The sequence below is a fragment of the Triturus cristatus genome, chromosome 3_2 (genome assembly GCF_964204655.1).
Source record: "Triturus cristatus chromosome 3_2, aTriCri1.1, whole genome shotgun sequence".
Classification (NCBI taxonomy): domain Eukaryota; kingdom Metazoa; phylum Chordata; class Amphibia; order Caudata; family Salamandridae; genus Triturus; species Triturus cristatus.
This window is the reverse complement of record NC_140584.1, coordinates 1,005,294,381-1,005,318,740: the sequence shown is the minus strand read 5'-3', so window position 1 is coordinate 1,005,318,740 and position 24,360 is coordinate 1,005,294,381. Positions and strand designations below refer to the sequence as shown.

The window sequence follows — 24,360 nt, the reverse complement described above, 5'->3', positions numbered from 1 at the left end:
CGACTGGCCGGGACTAGGGGCGCCTCACCCTGCCCCACTCATTACCTACACCCCGGACCTACTTCGTAGCTACCAGGGCCCCTGGCCCATCTCGGCCACAACAATTCTCCGCATCTCTGCTCTTGGCATAACACCCCCCACCCCCCTGTTTCGCCCTCGTCCCACAGTCGATACTTCTCCCACGATTTGTGAGTCAGTTCCTTTGCCAACCCCTAAAAACCTCACTGCCTTTTATCTTAATACTCGGTCTGCTATTGCCCACGCGCACGAACTGTCGGTCCTGTTGGACCTTCATGCTCCTGATCTCCTTTTCTTAACCGAGACCTGGTTCTGCGATGACTCCCTCCCTGCCCTTCTATCCACCTTACCGGCCTCCTATTATGCCCTTAGGGCGGATCGTTCTTCAGGCAGAGCCGGGGGCGGCGTGGCGGTCATCGCACATACCGATCTCCCTTTTCAAGTTCTATCCTTACCCATTATTGCCACCACCGAATTTCTAGTGATTCGCACAGTTTCCACCTCTCCCCCTCTAACCTGCTTCCTCACCTACCGTCCCCCCCAGTCCCCCCTACAGTTTCTCCCTGACTTTTTGGAGGTCTTGGCCACCATTACAGTCAATAATTCCTCCATCTTGCTCCTTGGCGATTTTAATTTCTGGCCCTTTGATCCCGCCGAATGTCCGTCATCAAAGGAATTTTCCGAAACCCTTCACTCCCTCAACTTTATATCTCATGTTCACTCCCCCACCCACATTAAAGGTCATCGGCTTGACCAGATCTGGTCCCTGAACTGCCCTGTGGAATCACTTTCTATTTCCCCCTGTTCTTGGTCTGACCACCACCTGATCTCCTTTCTCCTTCCTATTCTCCCTCCAGCTAAGCCCCCCCGGCCCAAAAACATCTGGGTCCGATCATGGGGCCGTGTCAATCTTGAGAATCTCTCTTCTCTCCTTACCCGCTCTCTCCCCTCTCTGCAGGGCCTTACCACTGCCTCCCAGGTTGATGCCATAGATCAGTGGCTCTCCCATAGCCGCGACTCCGTTGCCCCGCTCAAGCGCATCTCTTCCAAACGCGACAAAGACGCTAATCGGTGGTTTAATAAAGAGCTTAAAACCACCAAACTAACAGTCCGCCGCGCGGAGCGGGCTTGGAGGAGAAACTATTGCCCCACTCTGAAACTGGAATACACCAACATCCTGAGCCAGTACAAAAAAGGTATCTTGGAGGCTAAAACATCTTATTTCTCCTCCAAGATTTTAGCAGCAGAGAACCAGTCCAAGGAGATATTTACCATCGTTCATAACCTGGCGTTCTCGGACAGAACTACTTTAAAACCAGTCCCGTCTGAAGAGCTCTGCCTCTCTCTCAATGATTATTTCATTCAAAAAATTGCAACCATCAAGTCCAACATCCCTCCTCCTTCCCCATCTTTTGATGATCCTCGATGTCCTCCCCCCAAAGGCGCACTGACCACCTTTCCTCCTATCACTCAGGAAAGTCTGACCTCTTTGGTGCCTTTGATCAAATCTGGCTCCCCGCACGATCCCTGTCCTGCCCACATCCTCCGTCACATCTTTGTTTCTTGCCCAGACCCTCCCCTTCACCTCCTAAACAGCTCCCTTTCTCAAGGCATAGTCCCTAGCTCCCTGAAATCCGCGGTAATTGTGCCCATTCTGAAAAAACCGGGGGCAGATCCTTCTGTCCCAGCCAATTTCCGCCCCATCTCCCTTTTGCCATTTCTGGCTAAAGTGCTCGAGCGCCACGTCACCTGCGCCCTGAGTTCCTTTGTGGAGAAGCACGGAGCCCTTGCCCCCCGCCAAGCTGGCTTCCGCCCCGCACACTCTACGGAGTCCGTTGTTATGTCGGTTCTAGACACCCTCAGGGAGGGTATGGATACTAATCAGCACCAGGCCCTTGTGCTCCTCGATCTCTCAGCCGCCTTTGATACAGTGGATTATAACATCTTACTCTCCCGTATCGGGGCGGCGGGGATCGGGGGGACTGCCCTGGTCTGGTTATCCTCCTTCCTGAGCAACCGCACCCAGGCTGTCCGCCTGGGTGATTTCACAGCGGACATCCGGAAAGTTCAGTGCGGGGTCTCCCAAGGTTCCTCTCTCTCTCCCCTTTTGTTTAATTTGTATATTGCCCCTTTGATTTTTTCTCTTCAACAGATGGAGGTCACCGTATTCAATTATGCGGATGACCTCCAGCTGGTCTTTAATCTTTCTTCTCCCTCTGCTGTTCTTAACTTCCAAACTGTCATGCTCCATATCAGGGACTGGATGAACCACAACCACCTTAAACTCAACCCTGATAAAACCGAGTTGGTGTTGACGGGCGGTTCATCCAGCCCCTGGTCCCCTCTTTTCTGGCCCCCCTCCCTTGGTCCTTCTCCTGCTCCTTCTTCCTCAGTTAAAACTTTAGGTATAAAACTTAACTCTCAACTCACCCTTCACTCCCAGGTTAGCTCTGTGGTATCTTCCTCCTTTCTCTCACTGCGCACTATACGCAGGGTGTCCCGTTTCTTCACTTTCTCTGCCCTCAAACTCATTATCTTGGCCATGGTGGTGTCCCGCCTGGACTATGGGAACGCCCTGTATGCCGGCATCCCTGCATACAGTTTGCGTCGCCTACAACAGATACAAAACCAGGCGGCTCGCCTGGTTTTCAATCTCCCTAAATTTCATCATTCCACCCCACTTCTGAATTCACTACATTGGCTCCCCGTGCGAGCAAGAATTCAATTCAAGCTCGCATCCATCACTTTTCTGGCCCGATCGGGTTTGGCGCCAGCCTTCATCTCCTCTGAGATTGTCTCATATATCCCCACCAGGGCTCTACGTTCCTCCTCCCAGTCCCTCCTCACCATCCCACGCTTCCGGAGAAAGAAGTGGGGAGGATCCAAATTTGCTATTCTTGCCCCCACTCTCTGGAATTCCCTTCCCCTTGAACTTCGCTCCATCACCCTCTATTCACAGTTCCGGAAATGCCTTAAAACCCACTTATTTACAAAGTCCTTTGAATAAACGCTCCCCCTTCCCTCCCTGCCTCTAACCTCAGTCCCCGTCAGCCATAGCGCCAAGAAACCGCTGGTATACGTGCGCTCTAAAAATACTTTCAAACTCAAACTCAAACTAAACTTCGCAAGATCACACTCTGGAGACCTTAGGACAACAGAGAAGCTGATTGCTTCATTCGGACAGTGTCAAAAATTATCTGCATAGCTCAAGGAGTAGAACATCAAGCAGCCATCTACACATTTCTAAGGGACTGACTGACTCCACCTATGACCACAGGAGTGGCCCTAAGAATACTGTGTTTACATTTAAGGGTTGTGGACACCATCCTGCATCACCCCAAATGGTCCACAGCAGCTTCCGCAACAACTGAGTTGTTTCAACACTGAAGGAACCGAAGCTCTCGAGTCAGCAGACAAAGGTGGGCCCTGCATCGGAATCTCAAAGTGGGTGACCAGATGTTGGTTAAAGACAGGTACCCTGGAAGAAATGTTGGACCTTCTTTTGAACCTGGCCCATGGATGATCATCAGAGTTCGCTGCAAAATGGTGCCAGCACACAAAGGAACTAAGACCATTATCAGGAACATCTAATTCTTTAAAGGATTCCACGACCCAGTGGGTAAATATCAATTTGGAATGGTAGATGAAGACCAGGAGGAAGATTACAGGGGAGGGTCAAACATACTGACGGAAGCAGCTCGCTCTGCGGGGAATGAGGGGCCAGAGTCAGCAAAGGCAAACCTGGTGCATGAAGTGAATGGCCAATGTCAGAAACGTAGCTATTTTCCCACAACTGAGTCTCAGAGCCAGCAAGAGAACACACAGAGGTACAAACTAAGCACTGGCCCCACATCCTTTCAACAGTACCAGGACTTTGTGTTGGGGGAGACAGTGTCTTCAGGGACTAACGAACAAGGGAGGAAAATTTGTTTTTTTTGCTTTAAGTTTTGTTTCCTATTGGTGTTTCTTTGTTTTATCTGCAGTTAAGGGGGAAGGTAATATTGGAGTCACAAACTGTATGACCTCAGGCAAGGAAGAGAAGGATACATGCTCTGTATTTGCTGGACCATTTCGTATGGTCCAGCGTTACGTTATAAGATTAACAAAAGGACTTGGGAACAGGGTGGAGAGAGGCAAAACAAAATGATTTGCTCAACCTTATGGGAAATGTAGAGTTGAATAGCAGAATGTATTAAGAAGCCTAAAGGTTGCACTTTAAATGTGGTGAAGCATCCCTGACTGCCCAATAAATAGCAGGATTGGAGCCTTAGGTATGTAATTGATGGGCAATACAAGAGCAATGTGTTGTATCAGGTTCTTTAAGTGATGTATTCCCCATAGAATGTTACTACATCATAGAGAACACTGGGAGCTCAGAGTAGAGAAGACCGTGGAGTTTACCGGTCGCTGTCCCATGTTACCTTTTGGTTGCTCAATAAAGTTATCCTTGAGCTCACTACGACTGGTGGTATCGACTCTTCATTATTGGCGACAAGGAGTGGGCATACACAGAAGAACCCAGCGTGATCAGCCTACGTTTATATTTTCGTTTCCAGCCCAGCGGTTGAAGTTCAAACCCCATAGAAGGTCAGTCTGTTTGTGGCAGTGTAGCGCGGGACGACCATCGCTCTGATGGTATATTTGGGAAAACGTAGACCTTTTGTGCTTGTATGGGCGGATTTGTGCACTAACTCGTGTGCGTGCGGAGTCCCTATTCAAAAGAAAATAACGGAGACTCACCGTGAGCGGAAACGGCTATCCGGCATATTCTTTCTCGAGCGGGCGTTACTTTGTGATGAACTTGGAGACACACTGGCTCACGTTGCTGTGTGACGTGCAACGCAAGGACTTCCTATAATTGAACTAGAGCGTTCACCGGCACACACGTTAATGGTGACTGTGGTAATGTGTTAACAGCAATGGGTCCATTTTCTATCAAGAGGTCGAGTATTTACGCTGTAGATGAGTTTTGAAGTGGCCTTTATTTTTATTTTTCCTCACATTTGATTCATTCATTATTTCAATACGCCTCGTCTCATTTTGTGACTTAAAAAATAAAAAGAGAAAAGCATTTTCGCAATTCTGCAGCATTGTTTGAGGTCTACTATACTTCAGTGTCATAATACAATGGTATGGCCACATTTGATTTAATTAATTATTTTAATTTATTGTGTTAGATTATAAATTTTTAAGTTATTATGTTAACCTATTGTATTAGCTTATTTTGTTAGCTTGTTCATTTTGACTTGGTTTTAGAATGGCGTCCAGTGACATGAGTCAGCCACCACAATTTTCATCTGAACGTGGAGAACCAACCCTTGCCTGGGAAAAATTCAAACCCCTTTTTGACTCTTACTTAATTGCTATAGGGGGAGAGAAATTTTCAGCTGCAAGGAAACAAGCTGTGTTATTACATAACCTGGGAATTGAAGGTAGACAGTTTAGATCCCATACTCATAGGTATAAGAGCTGGAGAACCTGGTGATGTTTACGAAATGTCAGTCTTGTTATTTCAAACACATTTGGAGCCAGGATTAATATTGCCATGGAAAGACACAAATTCTTTATGCGAGTCCAAGCAAAAGGTGAAAGAGTTGGGAACTATGTAGCAGCACTCAAATCGTTGGCACACGTGCGAATTTGAACAGTTGACTGACTCATTATTACTTGACCAACTAGTTAGCTGCACTAATGACACCAAGATTCAAGAAAAACTACATTCGAAAAATCGGAACCTTGAAGAAGCAATTAGCATTGTAGAAAGTATTGAAAATACTTTGCCCTTGGTGAAAGAACTGCGCAATGCCATCACACCTAATGAGTTTGTAGTTGAAGTGCTTCCCAGTGATGGTTGTTTTCCTAATTCTCAAGTAGCTGCAATTCTAAAGACTGGCAAGCAAGACTTTTCAGGAAAAAATGAGAAAACTAAATGGAACGCCTTTCCCTCTAAGGATTTAAAATTAAAATGTCCCAAATGCGGAAGCAAGACCCATGATTCCAATTATCCCAACTGTTTTGCTAGAAGTGTTATTTGTAGGAAATGTGGTAAAAGGGGCCATTATGCTAGAATGTGCAGAAATACCAAGGTAAATGTTATTGACGATGAGACAGTTTATCCTCAACAAATTATCCATCATATTTCGGAATCTCCCAAACTGGCTATTCAAGATGTGAAGGGAATAGACTCGGATATTGTGATTTTGCCTAAGCGTGATAATCTCACTGGTGCCAAATCTGTCTCGGTTCTGGCTGATTCAGGTCCTCCGTACACCTTAATCAGTGACAAAATCTGGGACTACACTTTTGGTAAGGACAACATCACTCTTCTGCCTCCAGACATTAATCCTGTGGGCTATGGTGGACAGAGCATTGATCTCATTGGATACTCAACTCAGTCCATTACTTTCAAAGATAGAATAACTGTGGGAATAGTTTCTGTGGCTAAGAGAGGTGACAAACATTTGGGCTGGCGCCATCAAAGAGCTCTTGGAATTATCCTAAATCCTAATGCTCCTGAAAAATTTATGCTAATCCAACAACAAAGTGAAGGATTGGATATTTGTAAAAAATATCCTTCGGTTTTCAGTGACAAATTAGGTTTGTTGAGTGGCTTTAAACATAAAATAGTTTTAAAGTCAAAAGCACAACCAGTAGTCCATAAGGTGAGAAAGGTACCCAACCTTATGCTAGAGAAACTACAAGAGGAACTTGATAAATGACTTGTATCTGGGGTCATGGAGGAAATAGAGTCCTCTGAATGGTTGGCTCCAATAGTTTTGGTGCCTAAGGGCAATGGAAAGAAAATTAGGATGTGTGTTGACTTAAGAAGTCTTAGCAATTGTATATGGGTGGACAGACAACCATTACCTAATATTAATGAAGCTCTAGCCAAACTTAATGATGCTTGTGTCTTTAGTGTAATGGACTTAACGTCAGCCTATCACCAAGTGGTGTTACATGAGGAATCGAGGGCTTTGACCTCCTTTGTCACTCCTCTGGGAGCTTTCAGATTTATCAGAGTACCTTTTGGCTTAGCTTCAGCGGCTGCCTGTTTCCAGAGAGTGATGAAGGAGGTCCTAGCGGGCATTGATTCAGTGTTGTTCTTTCAGGATGACATTCTCATCTTTGGTAAAGATCAACTTAACCATGACATGATATTAGACAAAGTTCTGTCAAGACTTCAAGAGCATGGGTTGACGGTAAAGAAAGAAAAGTGCATATTGAGTGTGAGTTCTGTCTATTATCTTGGTCATACCATCTCCAGTAAAGGCATCAATCCTAAAATTAATTTAGCTGAGGCAATTTTGTTAGCTCCTACACCCTTGAACAAAGACCAAGTTAAATTGCTTCTTGGTCTCTCTGAATACTATTCAAAATTTGTCAAAAACTTTGCAAGTGTTGTACAACCTTTGAGGTTATTGTTGAAAAGAAGCGCCGATTTTGTCTGGTCTGAAGAGTGTGCAGAAGCATTTAGACTAGTTAATGAAGAAATGTCCTGCATGCCAACATTAGGACATTTTGATGTCAGTAAGAAAACCATTTTAACCACTGAATCAAGCTTACGTGGTTTAGGTGCTGTACTCTACCAAATAGTTGACAGTAACGAGAGAGTAATTGGTTTCGCTTCACACTCACTCAAGGGAGCTGAAGAACGCTATTCTGTCATTGAACGTGAAGCGTTGGCATGCATGTGGGTCATTAATCACTTTAGATACTACCTTTGGGATTTACCCTTTCTTGTTAGGATGGATCATAAACCCTTGGTTCACATGTTTGCTTGCAGGAAGACAGAAAACACTACACCTAGGATTGAGAGGTGGATTGAAAGTTTATGGGAATACAATTTCTGTGTAGAATATTTACCTGGCTTGAGAAATGTCCCGGATTTTCTTTCTAGGATGCCTTTAGATGATGTGAATCATGACACAATTGAAAATTCTGTGTCTTGGGTCAAAGAACCAGCTCTCAACATATCTGAGTGAGATTTGGGTGCTGCTGGTGATGACTCCAGAAGGGTGGTGATGGTTTTGTGGTTCATGGTTGGCCTGCTCTTTTCAATGTCCCTCAGTGTGCCTAAGGTTTTTGGTGTGTTTGAGATGAATTATGCATAATTGCAGAGAACCTTTACAGAGGTGTAAGGTTAGTCCGTCCTGCCTATTTATATCAGAAAATAATCAATCTTGCACATGAAGGTCATTTGGGACGCAGTTTAACCAAGTCCAGAATTAGAGAGTCTTATTGGTGGCCTGAACTTGACCATCAAGTGGAAGATGTCGTTAGAGATTGCATTACTTGTGCCACTAATGATAAATCTAAGAAAATCAACACTGCTCCTCTTTCTCAGATTGAATTAACCAAACAGCCTTGGACCAAGTTAGCCATGGACATTGTGGGTCCTTTTGATATTTTAGCGCCTAATGAAAGATTTGTTGTTGTTCTTGTTGATTATACGTCCAAGTGGGTGTCTGCCTGTTGTATGATTTCTGTGATTACTAAAAACATTATTGAATTTCTTAGAGATGTTTTTGATTGTGAAGGTATTCCTGATGTCATTGTCACTGATAACGGTGTGCAATTTACTTCTTTAGAGATGGAAGAGTTTTTTAAAGAATTATCCATCACTCATCACTGGACTGCCCTTTATGCCCCACAGGCAAATGGGCTTGTTGAGAGCATGAACAGACTTGTTAGAGCTAGTACTCAGTCTGATGTAGAATCAAATGTGTCCTTGAAATCCATTTTAAGAGAAAAACTGTGGGCTCACAGAAATAACGCCTAACAGCATTTCTGGTGTGTCCCCCTTCAAGAAACTTAGAGGTAGACCAGCTGGATCCGAACTCACAACATTATGGTTACAAGATAAGAAGGGTTTATTTTCTTTTGACACTAATTCAAGAGTATCACGTTACCAAAATCAATACAAACAAAGATATGATGCCAAATATGGTGTAAAAGAGAATGTTTGGAACGTGGGTGATATGGTATTCGTGAAGAAAGCGGTTTGGTCCCCCAAAGGACAATCAAAATATTTTGGCCCCAAATGTATTGCTAAAGTCATGAAGAATGTTGTCATGTTAGATGGTGGTGATGTGTGGAGTATGTCTCATCTATCCAAATGCAATGGTGTTTCCAGAGATGATGGGTTGCTTCATGACTCGGTGAATCACAAAGAGGATGTACAGATTCATGATGCAACTCAAGTTGGAATTCATTCTGAGCATTCCCTTGTGGAAAAGAGGAAGTGGAGATCTCCGCTGTTTCTCAAGGATTTTGTTGTGAGATAATATTTTTTTCTGTATCTCATTGATTACTCAATGTAATGTTATTAAGCATTGTTTTCATCTTGCTCTGCAACCTTTTTTATTTTACTGGTTGTTGCGGTAGGATGAACCCAGCTTTGTTGCTTTCATTACATGTGTTCTTGCATTTTGTTGTTTTCACACTGTTTCAATATCGTTATGCATATTCCCACCCTTCCCTGTTTCCTCCTTTCCTTCCTTTTGTTATTTTGTGAAGGGAAGATGTGTTGTATCTGGTTCTTTAAGTGATGTATTCCCCAGAGAATGTTACTACATCATAGGGAAGCCTGGGGGCTCAGAGTAGAGAAGACCATGGAGTTTACCGGTCACTGTCCCGTGTTACCTGGTGGTTGTTCAATAAAGTTACCCTTGAGCTCACTACAACTGGTGTTGTCGACTCTTCATTACAATTCAACACGATTGGGATGATTAGCCACCAGGAGTCCACAATCAGACAATGACTCAAAGTTCTACCGAGGTCTACCTAATGCAGTGTTGTGAAAGGACTGGAGTTTATACTGCGTACAATTAGGGCAGTTCCACAGTCTTTAAAATATTTTGCTTAGGTCCAGGGATGTCCACAATGCTCATGATAATATCAGACAACAAACTTGCCTCTGTCTAATGAGGTATTACCACAAGGAACAAAACAAGTACACCCATCATGGTCAGAAAAATTAATAGCACAAACCTTACCTTTATAGACAATTCCATTGATGGCTTCAATGACTTTCTCATTCCTCCAACCATCTTCGATCTTCACCACAGTCAACGTTCTAATTCCAAAAAGCACTACCCCAAAGGACATGTTGGTTCTGTACATGGAAACCTACAAAAGAGTGACAACAAAAGATCAGTTACAAGTAATAATGTCAAGGCTGAGCATACAGGACATAATAGGGAAAGGTAGGACGTGCACAAGAAAGACAGGACCTATGAGGCCATAGCAAGAGCGACTAGATTTGCAATGACATAGCAAGACATGGAGGGCAATAACTGGAAATATAAGCAATTTAAAGGCAAGGCAGAACGTGCTAGGCAATTCAGAGACAGGTAAGAAGCGCGGGAGTAAGGTAAGACTTGGAATTGGAGATGAGAAAGAGGTGAATTGATCGAGTAGAACCTTAAAGGCAATATAAAAGAAGGAAGGCAATGCAATCAAGAGGTGGAACATAAGAAGGCAGGTTTTAGGCCGGTCTGGGAGAGTAGTGTGATCAGAAAGCAGGTAAAGAAGTGATGAGTTGAGTCATTAACTAGAGAGCAATAATTACACAAATAGATGTGTGTGGTTGAAACAGAGCTTATCGGAGAACATGATGAGCCAATAGTTAATGGATGCAAGAGGTGAGTCAAGACCCGTAAGCATAGTTCACAGTGCATTTAAGTGGTATAGTAGAAGGTGCTCCTAAAGAGGAAGGTAGCGAAGAGAGCGATAGATAGTAGCTGCAAGATTAAATTACAGCTTAAGGGTAGGATAATAAAGAGGCATGGTAAGTGGTGCATGAGTTATTGTATACATGTTGAAAAGGGAAAATAAGACTAGAACAAGCTTCAGGAACAAAACAAGTGCATTTTATCCTGATCCAGGGGTATTACAGCATCATTCTTGGGCAGGGTCTCAGTGCTCCCGCCCGCTCCATATGACCCAATAGAACCCCCGACTGCCGTTATCCCGGCAGGGGCTATGGTCTCACATGCCACCCTCCCAGCTTGCACAGAATCGCTCAGGGTCAGTGTCAGTGTTTTTGTAAGCAGTGCATTTGGCTCTGGCAGCCTACTTTCAAAGAGCGGTAGATCTAAAGACTCTATTGCTGGTTAATCTTGGAAACATGCTGGTCCAGGATACTCCTCCAGTTTCTGCTCCAATCCATGCTTGCAAGCACTTCTGCAATCTGCCTCGGCTGCAGGCTGCTGTTCCCGACCTTTCTGAAGCAGATCAACCACGAGGGGCAGGCAGGACGTATTTTCCCTGTAGTCCCGCCTCTTCCTATCTTCTCCGAGGGTTGCTCATTATGCTGATGCAGCGTCCGACGCCTGCACCCAAGCGCCTACTCCACCGGGCTCGCTAGGTCATGCTTAGGGGTGGGTGGAATATGCGAAAGCGACTTTCGCAAATTATCGCGAAAATGTTAAAAATCTCCGCAAACACGCGGAAATATCGCGAAGATGCGGAAGTTTTTTTCCCGCCTGTTCGCGGTATTTTCTGCGTGGTCGCGGCTCGCCGACTTACCCATGCGGTTGCTCGCGGGCGCGGCCATCTTGTTTTCACTCTTCTCGCGGTGCATTATCACGAGAAGAAATACGTGATCGCGCGACGCATGACGTTACTGCGGGCGCGAACTGTCGCGAGACAGCGCAAATGGCTACCAACAATCCAACATCTCGTGGAGAACGCGACCGGATCGGGAAAACTTGTCGGCGAACGCGGGGATTCAGGTAAGGCGATCGCGCGCGCGAGAATGTATTATTTTACAGCGTGAGCAAGAAACAAATTATCGCTAAGCTGCGGAATGCGGAAATTTTGACATTTTCGCGCTCTCCGCGGAACGCGAAAATGTCAAATTATCGCAATTTCCGCGAGCGGAACGGAAATTTAGCCCAGGCCTAGTCATGCTCCGCTGCGGGTCCGCTCCACATCTGTCAGGCCCCTCCCGTCTTGGGGGCACCTCCAATTCCTGCAATCTTTGGCCTCATCACCTCGAGGAGCCAGCTCAGCCCACCGCAGTCCACACAGGGTGAGTGTGCGGTTGCGATTTGCTTCAGAATATACAGCTCTAAATCTGTCCCAGTCCGTCCACACACAGCAGTGGCAAGGGAGGGTTCCGATTCCGGGGAGCATCAATTCTTTGTATTGCGCCTTAAGTTATTCCGGTATCACCGCAGGGCACAGGGCATTCCTAATTACTGTTGCAGACCAGGGGCGGCTCTAGGCTCATGGTGGCCCTGTGCAGGGAGCGCAGGTAGGGGGCCCCGGAAGAGGGAGTCCGGGCGGGGCGGTGCTCAGGAAGGTGTTTTAATAAAACGTCCAGAAAAGGCGTTAGATGACCAGTAACATGGTAACAGAAAAACGACGTTTACTTTTTGAGTGCTCATCACTTGGATACTTTGTTTTAGAATCTGGGTCTCTGGAGGGACCCCTTTCAACAAGAAAAACACGTTGCGCGTCCGTAAGAGAGTTCGGCCACAAAGCAGGATCCCTCCAATCACATAAATCATATTCAGAACACGGGTCTGTAACATGGTCTTGCTCTTTGGCTTCCTTTTCAATACCAGCATCATCCGTCTGTAACTCTGAACCTCCTTCAGAATGCCAGATGTTGATGGACCGATGAATGATGTTTCAGTTTCTCTGTCTGAGGGTCTTTTGTAATAATCCTCATCCTGAGTTTGTAATTGCTGCATGTTTGTATCAATTTCAGAGTCACCTTGTTCATTTTCATTGGTCTGCTCATGAGTATCATTCTGCTCATGGATATCATCATTGTTTTGTTGTTCTTTATGGTCGTCAGCGCCTGTTTTACCGAGTGCATCAGCAGTACTCTGGCCAGAGGATTCTCCATCTTTAGGTTTCCCTTGGGTGATAAAGTTCAGGATTGCTCCTTCCTGTGACACTACGAAAGCCTGCTGAGCCACCTTTCTCTTTCGTTTCGAATAACCAGATTTGTGTACTCTAATTCTCTTCATTTTGCTTGCAATGCAGCCGGCGAGGCTAGCAGTGGGTAGGGAAAAAAAGAAGACAATCAGCAGTGGCGGCTGCTGAAAGATTTTGATGTGTCATTTTTATTTTCTTGCAAAAACAACAGTTGATGGACAGAATGCAGAACAATGTCATACATTCACCCCAGTACAGAGATCTGGGCCTAAATCCATCGTTTTTTTGCTCACCACACCACCCCAGTTCAGACATGGCCATATGCAAATCAGCCTTGACCCTGTGCCTCATGGGAACAGTCCAGCCCAAACTGCCAAGCCATGTCTTCCCTGGACTACACAATGAAGGACCAGCATACCTTAATGAACGAGTTAATTTCCACCAACCTACCAGGAAAATATGTTCCAGAACCATCTCCCTAGCAGCCACCCAATGCAGCCGCTGATAAAACAGTTGAGGCCGCTACTTCTCCCACATGGCAGTGAAGACCTGAAAACCCTCCCCCTGCACCTTAGAGCCTCACCATCGCTCCAGCAGTTCAGGAAGGACCACAAGACCTCGCTGTTCAACCAACAAGCAGCATGATCCAGCAGCATCAATCCCACACCGCCTCGAGACCCTTATGTGTGAAGCAGCTGAGCTTTACAAACCCTGACTGATTGATAGTAATTACCCTTCCCACTACATGTATGACACATTATGAGGACTAGCCACATATGGAAGGTTTATTTGAAGAGTGTTATAAAACTATAGGGTAGATCATGTGACTTGGCATACAAGGTCTGTTTTCTCAGTCCACTGAGAACAGTAGAGCCTGGAGAATAGTTCATGATCTATTTGGGAAGTGACCTTAGCAGGAAGAGAGTAAGCTACCTTGAAATCATGGCACACAGAGACCTGTCTCAGTACGTCACTAACTGATCCTGAAGACAGCCTACAGGTAACCAAAGACTCGTCCACTTTACCACATTGTCAAAAGACAAAATACAATATATTTAATTAAGGTTTCTTGTATAGTGCCATATTCCAGCAACCAGTTGTTCTCGCTTTCAGAGCACCTATTAAACAAGGATTAATTACAGTGAGTCCTAAGGCTATGAAAAGGCACTAGAGGTTCACTGAAGAAAAATTAATGTGCAAGGAACATCCAGTCAGGAGACAACTTTCAAGCAGACGTACGAATCACTAGCACAGCGTACCAACGACCCCATGGGCCGTGGCATAAGCAAGGAAAATGGCCCCTTTGGCTGCTGCTCAGGATGTAAGATATAGCAATTATCAGGGTTCAATGGTCCCCTGAGGGTTTTGGGTCTCAGTACCACTGTACTTGCTGAACCAATGGTAACTATGCCCCTAGTATGGACAGAGAAGGCTGCTTCACCAATTGCAAACTGAGGACTAGTTAAACTAGTTTTCTCTGCCTGTCACATGACAAGCACTAGAATGTAATTAAAAAAAATGATCAAGAAGCCAGTCTCCTACCAAGGTCTCTGCAAAAGGGCATTAGATTGAGTTAACATGGGTAGGCACTGCCATCCTATTCCAGGCGTCCATCCATAGGTGCTTGCATTTCTTGTCTGCCTCAACACCATATAAACAGACATAACCAAATGCCAAGTACATTCGAACACTCGATGTTTTAAAAGATTTGTGCAGGCAGATCCACTCATTAGATCACAAGTATCAGCTTCATACTCAATCAATCAATCAATCAAGAAAGCTTTATTCGATTTTCAAATTTAAAATCATAAAAGCGTACATCGAAAAGCATACATTAAGAAAAAATACATGCATATATATACAGATAAAAAAGTTTAAGAATAATTTGTTTTTACATGATCAGAGTCAATCAGTACAATCCCCTGTTAATGAAAAAATTTATCAAGTTGCGCAAAATGCATATTAAAATTATTCCATAGAACTCCGAAACTTAACAGCCAGCTTTACAAAACTCATTACTGCAGTAATAGTACATTCATTATCCAGCTGTAATAGCCTAAACATGGCCAGTCTACAAGTACGAATTCCCCAGGACTTTAAAAGTGGTTTCAGAAATGCCCCCCTGGGCAGCTGATAAAATTTACAGAAAAGAACACAATGAATGTTGGATTGGGCAGAGGTATCATCACAAGGGCAGAATGGGAGTTCATTTGACCAAGAGTTGCAGAGAGGGAAAGCAATCATACGGTAAAAGTTTCCAAATCTGAGGCGAGTCAGAAGCATTCGAGCATAGCAAGTAGGCTGAGTTAATAAATAATTTTGGAGGCCTTCTTGCATGGTTATTTTTTGGTAATTGATGACTGTGTTTTTTGTTTTTTCCAGGTTCCATCTGTTAGATGTTAGATGGTTTAGGGCCAACTCTCTTAGGGTCTTCCTGGAAACCATTTCCATGGTAGAAGGCCTCGTGAAAAACTCGGGGTGGCCAAGGTCAATCATCATGTTTTTTACGTATGTGAGCCATTTGATATTGGTTAATCCGTCGAGGTTGAGACAGTCGGTGATCAAGTCTCTGTTTAGTTGGGTCTCCGGAGTAACCCAAATCTTATGCCACAGGAGTATAGGCGCAATTTTAATAATATCTAAGATGTACAGCAAGCCCAATTCGATATGTATAAAATAAGTCGATGTTGATTTTGAGACTCCTAATAAATAGCACAAAAATTGGTTTTCTGTTTTTTGTAGTAGTTGTGCGTTTTCAATACCCCAAAGACCAGCTCCATAGGTGGCGGTAGAAATGCATTTAGCCCTATAAAGAACAATCAGCTCTTTCACTGGTCTGCCACCTAATTTAGCTGAAAACTGTTTAAGGGCGCCAATAGCTCGGGTGAGGGCCAAATTTCTGGCATTTACCGCTGAATGCCAGTTTCCCCTCCTGTCAAAGTGTATTCCAAGGTAGGAGAAATGGTCCGTGGTCTCAATCCTATTGCTATCTAAAAAGATTGAGCAAGGCACTTTCTTTGTTCCCGGGCCACAAGCCATCGTGTATGTTTTTGCAATATTAATTTTTAACCCTCGTTCATTCATATAAGTTGCGAACTTCAAGACAGCCCTCTGAAGGCCTATCTTGTTCCGGGACATGATGGCGGCATCATCAGCATAAAGGAGTATTGGGGTCGGAGCTCCTAGAATTTTTGGGTAATCATGCTGTGATTCTATTAGATATTGGCCAATGGAGTTTATGTATAGGGTAAAGAGAAGGGGGGCTAGAATGCACCCCTGTCGTACCCCTCTCTTGATAGAAAATTTATCAGAGCACTCGCCTTTATTTCCGTAGCGAACTCTAGCGCCTGCGTCACTATACAGAGTTTTTATAAATACTAGAATGTTAGAATGTATACCCATTTCAGATAATATGGACCATAGTATCTCATGGTTCACGCAGTCAAATGCGGAACTCAGGTCCACAAATGTAACGAAAAGATTTCCCTTTTTTGCCTGCGTGTATTTTGATAAAACTAAGGCCAAGTTTAAACTCTGTTCTATGGTCCCTTTTCCTGGACTAAAACCGTACTGCAAGGGGGATAATACATTTTTTTCCTCTGCCCAGAGTTGAATTCTGTTTAAAATTGCCCGTGCTGCTACCTTCATTAGGGCATCTAAGAGTGAAATTGGCCGGTAGCAGGTGGGGTCATTTCTGTCTCCTTTTTTAAAAATAGGGACGACTATAGCTTCAGACCAAGATGGAGGGAGCCCATGTCAATTAAAATTATTTAAAAAATTTGTTAACAGGGGAGCCCAAAGATCAATTTCTGCTTTGTAGGCATCAATCGGGACACCGTCAGGGCCAGGGGCTTTGCCTGAAGGACTATCTTTAATTGCTTTTGTAATCTCCATACAATTGAAAGAGATGCCTATTGGGAATATATTTGGTAGTATTGTAGGTAGTTGAATAATTACCCCGTCAATCAGGGAGTTACCATAGTCGAGGTTTTCTTTTTTATCATATACATTTTTAAAGTGATTTACCCAAGTTTCCCCATTAATCGCCATATCCATAACATCTGTCTGATTTTGCTGTAAATAGGGAGCATTGACCGCTTTCCAGAAAGCTATATTGTCCTTGGATTTAGAGGCTTCAATTAAGGCCGACCAAGCCTCTTTCTTTAGAGTCTGTTTCCTAGTTTTTATGTCCAAATTGTACAGTTTTCTGGCTTTACTGATCTCAGCAGGTGATTTGATAGTTTCATGCAGAGCCCTTTTTAAAGCTTGAAGAGCTTTAGTGCAATTTTTGTCGAACCAACCGTGGCCAGTTTTAGTATTAGATTGGTGCTCTCTAGTTAGTAATTTTTTAAGTTCAAGTTGAATTTTTAAGAAGGGAGTCAAGAGTACTGATGACTCCTCTGTTTCTGTCAGACAGGCAAGTATATCAGGTAGACTGGATCCCATTAAAGTATGTAGAAAAACAACGGGGTTAACCCTATCCCATTTTATAGAATAGCCATTTTTTGTGGCTAAGTTTATGTTGGGATGGTATTTGGGCGTATCTACGGCGATCTCCTGAATCTTTCTAATTTTAAGGTTAAAGGCAATTGGGTAATGATCACTGAAAAATACATTAAGTGTTTCCCAGGCAATGACTAATCCTTCATTGGATGGAGATATAAGGGTAAAATCAATGGTCGAATTGCATCCCCGCCCGTGAAAAGTTGGTTTAAAGGGGGTATTTGGGATGCAAAGTTCGTTAATAAAACACATGTTAAAATGAAAAAGCATGTAATTGAGAGTATCGCCCAGTTTTGAATGGATGAAATGGGTTGGGTTGTCATCCTTATGTTTGCCAAGGCCGCAAATGCCATTGGAAACATGTGGGCAAATAGTGCAATTAAAGTCGCCCAGCCAAATCAACACCATCTCGTCTTTTTTCTGGGTCTTGATAGCATTGACACTCGACATAAGATTATCGATCTGGCTTTCTAGATTGCTGCTGGGGATATTATTATAAAAGTTTATGTGGGTTAGAAGTTTTTCCCGCCCCCAACTAACATTTAAAATCTGGTAATACTCAGTAAATATATGTCTCAATACCTTTATACCCTGCGTTATTGAAACGTATATGGTCAAACCTCCTTTATTTCTCCCCTGTAAGCTTATTTGTGCAGGGGCATGGAAGGTCTGGTATCCTGGAATGTGGAGTTCGTCTATAGCCCATGTTTCCTGGAGGCAGATAAAGCTATAACAAGTGACTATATCTAGCCAGGGTTGGTGCGATATTTTATTTGAGAGGCCTGCGACGTTCCATGAAATGATGTTATCAGCATCCCCTATTTCCCTATCAGAGGAGCATTTTTATTTTTGGCTCTGGTTTTGGTAGTTTGGGGAAGAGGGAGGCTGGGGTGGATTGGGCAATCATAGTTAGAAGTGGTCCCAGGGTGTAATTTATCGCCGCTAGTTTGTGGCTGATCAATAGGTGCCACACAAATTGGGGTTCCCGTATTACAAATGTTAACAGTGTCCATTCCAGGATAAGAAGTGGCAGCATGGATATTAAGTGGCAAAATGGGAGCTCCACGTAAATCAAATTCCAAGCTAGGTTCCATCTGTCAATCAGGGTCTTCTAAATCTGTTAGTGCCTCAAAACGGTTTGTGACTGGTACAGACCAGGTTGAGTACTGGGGTAAGTTGTATTTGTGCTGGTGTTGATAGAGAAAAGGCCTATCTGGAAAGGGTGAAAAAGAGAGAGGAGCATTCCAGCGACTAGAATTTCTAGGATGTTGGAACAGAGGAACAGAATTAGTAGATCTTGAGAGTTGGAGCGCTGGAACTGATCTGGTATTTCTGGGCGGCCTACGGGTGGGAGTGTTACCATGGAGGGTGAGGAGGGATTGAGGGTAGAAGTAACTCAGAACACGAGTAGATATTCCTTCCACTCCTCTTTCTAAAAACCAATCCGCTATGTAAGTAACTACTTTCTGATCTTTAAAGTTTATAGTCACAATATCGCCCTCTATGTCTTTAGGCCTACACCCAAGCCAGGTCAGCCTTCGCACAAATAGAATCTCACCGTTAAGGTCTGGGGGCAGAGGTCTGTTCTTACTTAGCCAATATATTACTTTATTTTTAAGTTCCACAAACCCCTCCTTCTTTCCTCGGCTTAATTTTGGCACTCCCGTAAGTATGATAACATAGGGGGCAGACTCAGGTGGTAAATCAATATACTCGTCCATTCTGTGGAAAGACTGATGTAAATTTGGCGCCCTGGAAATACTAGTGTTTTTCCCTTCTAGTGTGTTTTGCGGGGCTGCTTTTTCCCTCTCTTCTAAAGAGGTGGGCACAGTTTCAGAAGCAGCTAAGATAGATGGAGGCTGGGTGTTTGTTTCATTAGGCAATGAGACATCTCTTCCAAGGGTCATATCTGGAGGTTTCCTCTGGTCATCAGTTGTTTGGAAAATGACCAGATCTTTCAATAAAGAACCATTTGAGGAGGATATGGCTGTTAGGGTGTCTAGTTGTTCGTTTAGCCTTTTTATTCTCTCAGAGAGAGGTAGAAGAAGTGATTTAACAAGATGTTCAAGTCTCTGAAATAGTCCGTCATTGCAGTCAGGAACAGAAGGTAGCGCAGTGTCTTTACGTTTTGAAGGACTGGGGAGTAACCTCGGTGCTTTAGAGCGACTACCTATTGCTCCTGCACCGCCCCTCTTTCTTTTCAGGGTTGCCACAGGTCTGGGATTTTTTGAGGGATTCATTTTTCTAGTAGGCCTTGATTTTATTTTAGAAGGCGTATTTGGTGGGACCCCTTCCAAGACGGAATGTGGGGAAGGGTTCACACTTGTATTAATGGTAATTAAATCCCTTGGAGAGTCTGCTGTCGGCGGCAGATCCTGAAGAAGTAGCGGAATACCCGGGTCATTAGTTGAAGCAGAGGTATTGACCAAATTGTATGTTACAGGTGTAGGAGACGAAATCAATTGAATATTACCCAGAGAGGAACGTTTATCGAGGGGTAGGCCACGGGACAGATGGCGTTCCGTGTCCGCTATTTCGTTGTCCAACTTAGAGACAGCTTTAGCCAGAAAGTGATCTAGTGTCCCTTTCCGTGGGCCTCCCACTAGCGTTATCTTGCCTTTAGGTGGTTGTATAGGCGGTGTTACGGACATTCTTTGAATGTGGGCACAAACAGAAAAGGGGCACAAATAAACGCGTACTGTGAACACAGGAATTACAGGGTTCAAGGTGTTTGCCACACAGTGCGAAACTAGTCTTATGATGTGCCTTACTTACAGAAACCAAGGGAGGTGGCCCAGCCCGGCCTCCTCCGGCCCCTGACGGCCACAGGCGGTCCCGCCCTTGTCCCGGGCTTCTCCCGGCGCCGCCCGCGCGCGTCCCGCGACGCGGGAGTCACAGCTGACTCATATGCGCCTCCTGGCGCGAAAGACGGCGTGGGCGGCGGCTTCCTGCCGCGAGGAGCTCTGGGGGATGTAGTCCGGTGTCCGGGGTCTGCTCCGCGGCCGCAGTAGGTGTAGAAAGCGGCGGCGAGACACCGGGCACACACGGGACAGGCACAGCACCAGCAGAAAGGTCAGAGAGTCACCACCGCAGCCCAAGGATGAAAATGAGCTGCCCGCTCTGCCGGAGTCACAGCTGACTCATATGCGCCTCCTGGCGCGAAAGACGGCGTGGGCGGCGGCTTCCTGCCGCGAGGAGCTCTGGGGGATGTAGTCCGGTGTCCGGGGTCTGCTCCGCGGCCGCAGTAGGTGTAGAAAGCGGCGGCGAGACACCGGGCACACACGGGACAGGCACAGCACCAGCAGAAAGGTCAGAGAGTCACCACCGCAGCCCAAGGATGAAAATGAGCTGCCCGCTCTGCCGGAGTCACAGCTGACTCATATGCGCCTCCTGGCGCGAAAGACGGCGTGGGCGGCGGCTTCCTGCCGCGAGGAGCTCTGGGGAGATGTAGTCCGGTGTCCGGGGTCTGCTCCGCGGCCGCAGTAGGTGTAGAAAGCGGCGGCGAGACACCGGGCACACACGGGACAGGCACAGCACCAGCAGAAAGGTCAGAGAGTCACCACCGCAGCCCAAGGATGAAAATGAGCTGCCCGCTCTGCCGGAGTCACAGCTGACTCATATGCGCCTCCTGGCGCGAAAGACGGCGTGGGCGGCGGCTTCCTGCCGCGAGGAGCTCTGGGGGATGTAGTCCGGTGTCCGGGGTCTGCTCAGCGGCCGCAGTAGGTGTAGAAAGCGGCGGCGAGACACCGGGCACACACGGGACAGGCACAGCACCAGCAGAAAGGTCAGAGAGTCACCACCGCAGCCCAAGGATGAAAATGAGCAGCTTCATACTCTGTTTTCATGATTGTTGATAAGTAATTGTAATCATTTTAATGAATCCTTAACATTACGTCTAACACCTCGTACCCTGCTCTCCTCTTCCCCCCAATACGACCGTGCCTCCCAAGTTACACCTCCAAAAGTCACCATGCCTCCCCTCAGCCACAAGTAAACACCGCCCCTGCACTCCTGACTCACTCTTCCCTCAACATACAGCGCCGATCTGTACTACTCCCTACCCCTGGCGCACGGTGACCACCTCTCCGACCCGCGCCCTCTCAGAGATGAATCGTGAGGGAGAGGCTCTCTCTCACGATTCATCATGCCCTCCCTTCCCATGACCACCAGAATACCTCCAGCTCGCCACCTCACATGGCTTACCTCCACCCAGACCCAAAGCACACACCATCTACAATAACATCCTCACCCAACCTTCCCCACGCCCCCGGCTCCTCACCCCCACGGGCTGTGATACATTCCTACGCCTGATCTGCCCTCCTCCCCAGGGCTCCCCACACCCTCGTCCAATGGCTCACCTTCCCTCGGGTTCACTCTGCAGTGGCACACGCTGACCTCCTCACTCCCCCTCCCCATGCCCTGACCCTCGGGCTGCTCACCTCGCAGCTGGCACCAAAGGTTGCACACTGGCATGCTATCCGCTGCAAGGCGGCCTTTCTTGCCCAGGGTCTCTAGGCGCGCCGGTGCATGGCCTCGGCTGGTCTTGGTGCTGCTCGCTGCACGCCGGGCACGGGTGCTGCCACCCCTCCTGCCGCCAGTGATGCGTGGTGCTTTTGTAACCCCTTCGCTGCAGGACTCGCGGGCACTGCGCATGCGTGCGCATGCGAGCCTCCGGAGGTGCCAGATCTGGACTATTAAAACAAGCTCAATTCTCCTGGAAAAAAAGTTCTAAACAAGCACAAGACCTACCAGAAGAGCCTGAAACAAGGCCGACCCCACACAAAGACGAGACTGGGTTAGAAAGGAAAAGAGTATAAGAACAACCATTCAGCGTGCATCACATTGGATTTAGCACGCCTCAGTCATTCATGCGCCAAATCCCTGCCAGGGGCCGCCACAAATATGTATTGTATCTGATTCCTCGTGGTGGCCCCTGGGGTTTGGTGGCCCTGTGCAGGTGCACAGCTTGCACATGCCTAAGGCCGCCCCTGTGCAGACCCTCGGTCAGTGTGCTGCTGCCGGCCTCCTAAGCAGCCGCCATCTTGCTTCTCCTCGGGCTAAGCAGAATTCCTTTGATGAAGTCCTTCACCTCGTATTTTCCAAGGGATTGTTTGCTACACAGACAAATGACTGTCATGTGTAAGTGTTCACCTTTGAATCTATGATGTGCATCGATTTCTATTCAAACAAGTTACACATTATGTGAAACACCCAAAAGGTCCCCAAACTCTAGAACAGGGAACATTGTTTCAATTTAACTGAGCCCTTCATCATTATAGTCAACAAACAGCGCCCATACATTCAGATAATTTCTATGTCCTACAAGTAGCCCATGAGATATTTTTGATAACAAAGATCATTTACCAGCACTTCCAGAGCATTAAACCTTCTTGCACCATTTTGCTACTGTTGACCGGGCCACACAAAGTGAATGGGTGATAAGTTTGCTTTTATAAATTTTACTTGCATGAGCACAGTACAACACCCAGTAATACCAACTCCTTGCTTCGGGTAACTGAATTCAATTAGTTGTAGATCTAAAAAAACACTTTGGCAAGAAAGACTGTTTCAATACTTGCAGATGGATACAATGTTTACTAAAATTGAATTTCTGCACACTAAGAATGCATTTTAATCAGTATTATTGAAAAAATGTAAGAAATGTATGAATTAACAATAGTTATATAAAAATATGAACAACTGAACCGCTTAGTAAGTCCAGATTACATTGAGCCTCAGCTTGGTAGACTGGCGTTCTGAGTGTGCACATGCTGTGAAGGACAGGGACAATCTGTCCCGCTTAGAGAGGGACAGATTGTCCCTGTCCTTCACAGCATGTGCACACTCAGAACGCCAGTCTACCAAGCTGAGGCTCAATGTAATCTGGATTTACGAAGGCACACTGTTATCATGCCTATACCTCCATCAAGCAACCTAAAACAAAACATAAGCATGCTTCAATCTCCTGCAGTCAGCCTGTAGTGAGAGTGTGGACTTAAGATTTAAGAGCTCTCACTGTACACAACAAAGCTCTTACCTTCTCTGTAAATCTCTTGATGAAACTGAGACCCTTGTCAAAGTTTTCTTGACCCACACTGACCGAAGCTTCAACCACAAAGAAAATCTTGTGCTGTTTATTCTTCAGCGGGTTAAGGGACAGATCTGCAGACCCCTCGGCTATGAAAAAGAAAGGAAAGTCACAAGAAGAGAATAAAAACAAAACAAAGATCAATATGAATGAATGAAAATGAATTTGTAGAGCGTGAAGACTGCTTCAAAAGAAGCGTACTGGCGCTGTGCCAAAAAGAAAGCAGGAGTAAAACTACATCTAATGGAACAGAAAAGGTATTTAAATGTGCCTTAAATGCTTTTCTTAGAGATATACCGGAGACAATATACGTAGGCGTCTGGAGTCCACTGAAGGGACAAAAGTAATAGTTCTTGACTGTGAGTGGCATTGGGTGGGTTAAAGGCCGCACAGATGCCAATCTTCACTTAAAGGTCTCTGAAGCTGTTTCCACTATCAGAACACACTATGGCTCAGTGCAGAACCACATCTACATTTTTGTCTAAGAGACAAAGTTTGACCCATAAGTCAACGAGATGAAATGTAGGAAAAGAAGATCGGGCAAAAAGGTAGGCAATACAGGAGTAGGTAACACTGCATGGCACAGCTGCTGCCATGTGGCCACAGCAGAGGCCATACTTGGAGCCTGAGCATCAGGATGAGTGGCACTGTATGAAATGTATGCCCAGCATGCAAGCCAGCTGAGACGTGCACCATGTAAGATATGACTAAGTACATCTAAACAATATTGAGGGTCACGACTCTGCTTCTTATTAGTGAGTTTTGAGGTTGGAGAAGCTTTGAGGAAACATATCAAGCCTAGCAATATCTGAAAACTTGACCCCTGGGGAAGTCTGGAATGGTTTGGCTTGCACTGATTC

The 24,360-nt window shown here is 45.5% G+C and overlaps 1 protein-coding gene across 3 annotated transcripts in view; it reads right to left on the bottom strand.

The window, feature by feature from the left end:
- The window catches only part of LOC146858995 (complement factor B-like), an 824,021-nt gene that overhangs the window by 483,608 nt on the left and 316,053 nt on the right, over positions 1-24,360 (bottom strand). For all 3 annotated transcript variants that reach the window (XM_085649642.1, XM_085649643.1, XM_085649644.1), the window contains 2 exons: positions 23,450-23,589; positions 10,014-10,146 (listed from right to left, as the gene is read on the bottom strand). In XM_085649642.1, the coding sequence (XP_085505768.1) occupies positions 10,014-10,146; positions 23,450-23,589 (273 nt within the window). The remainder of the gene's footprint in view (positions 1-10,013; positions 10,147-23,449; positions 23,590-24,360) is intronic.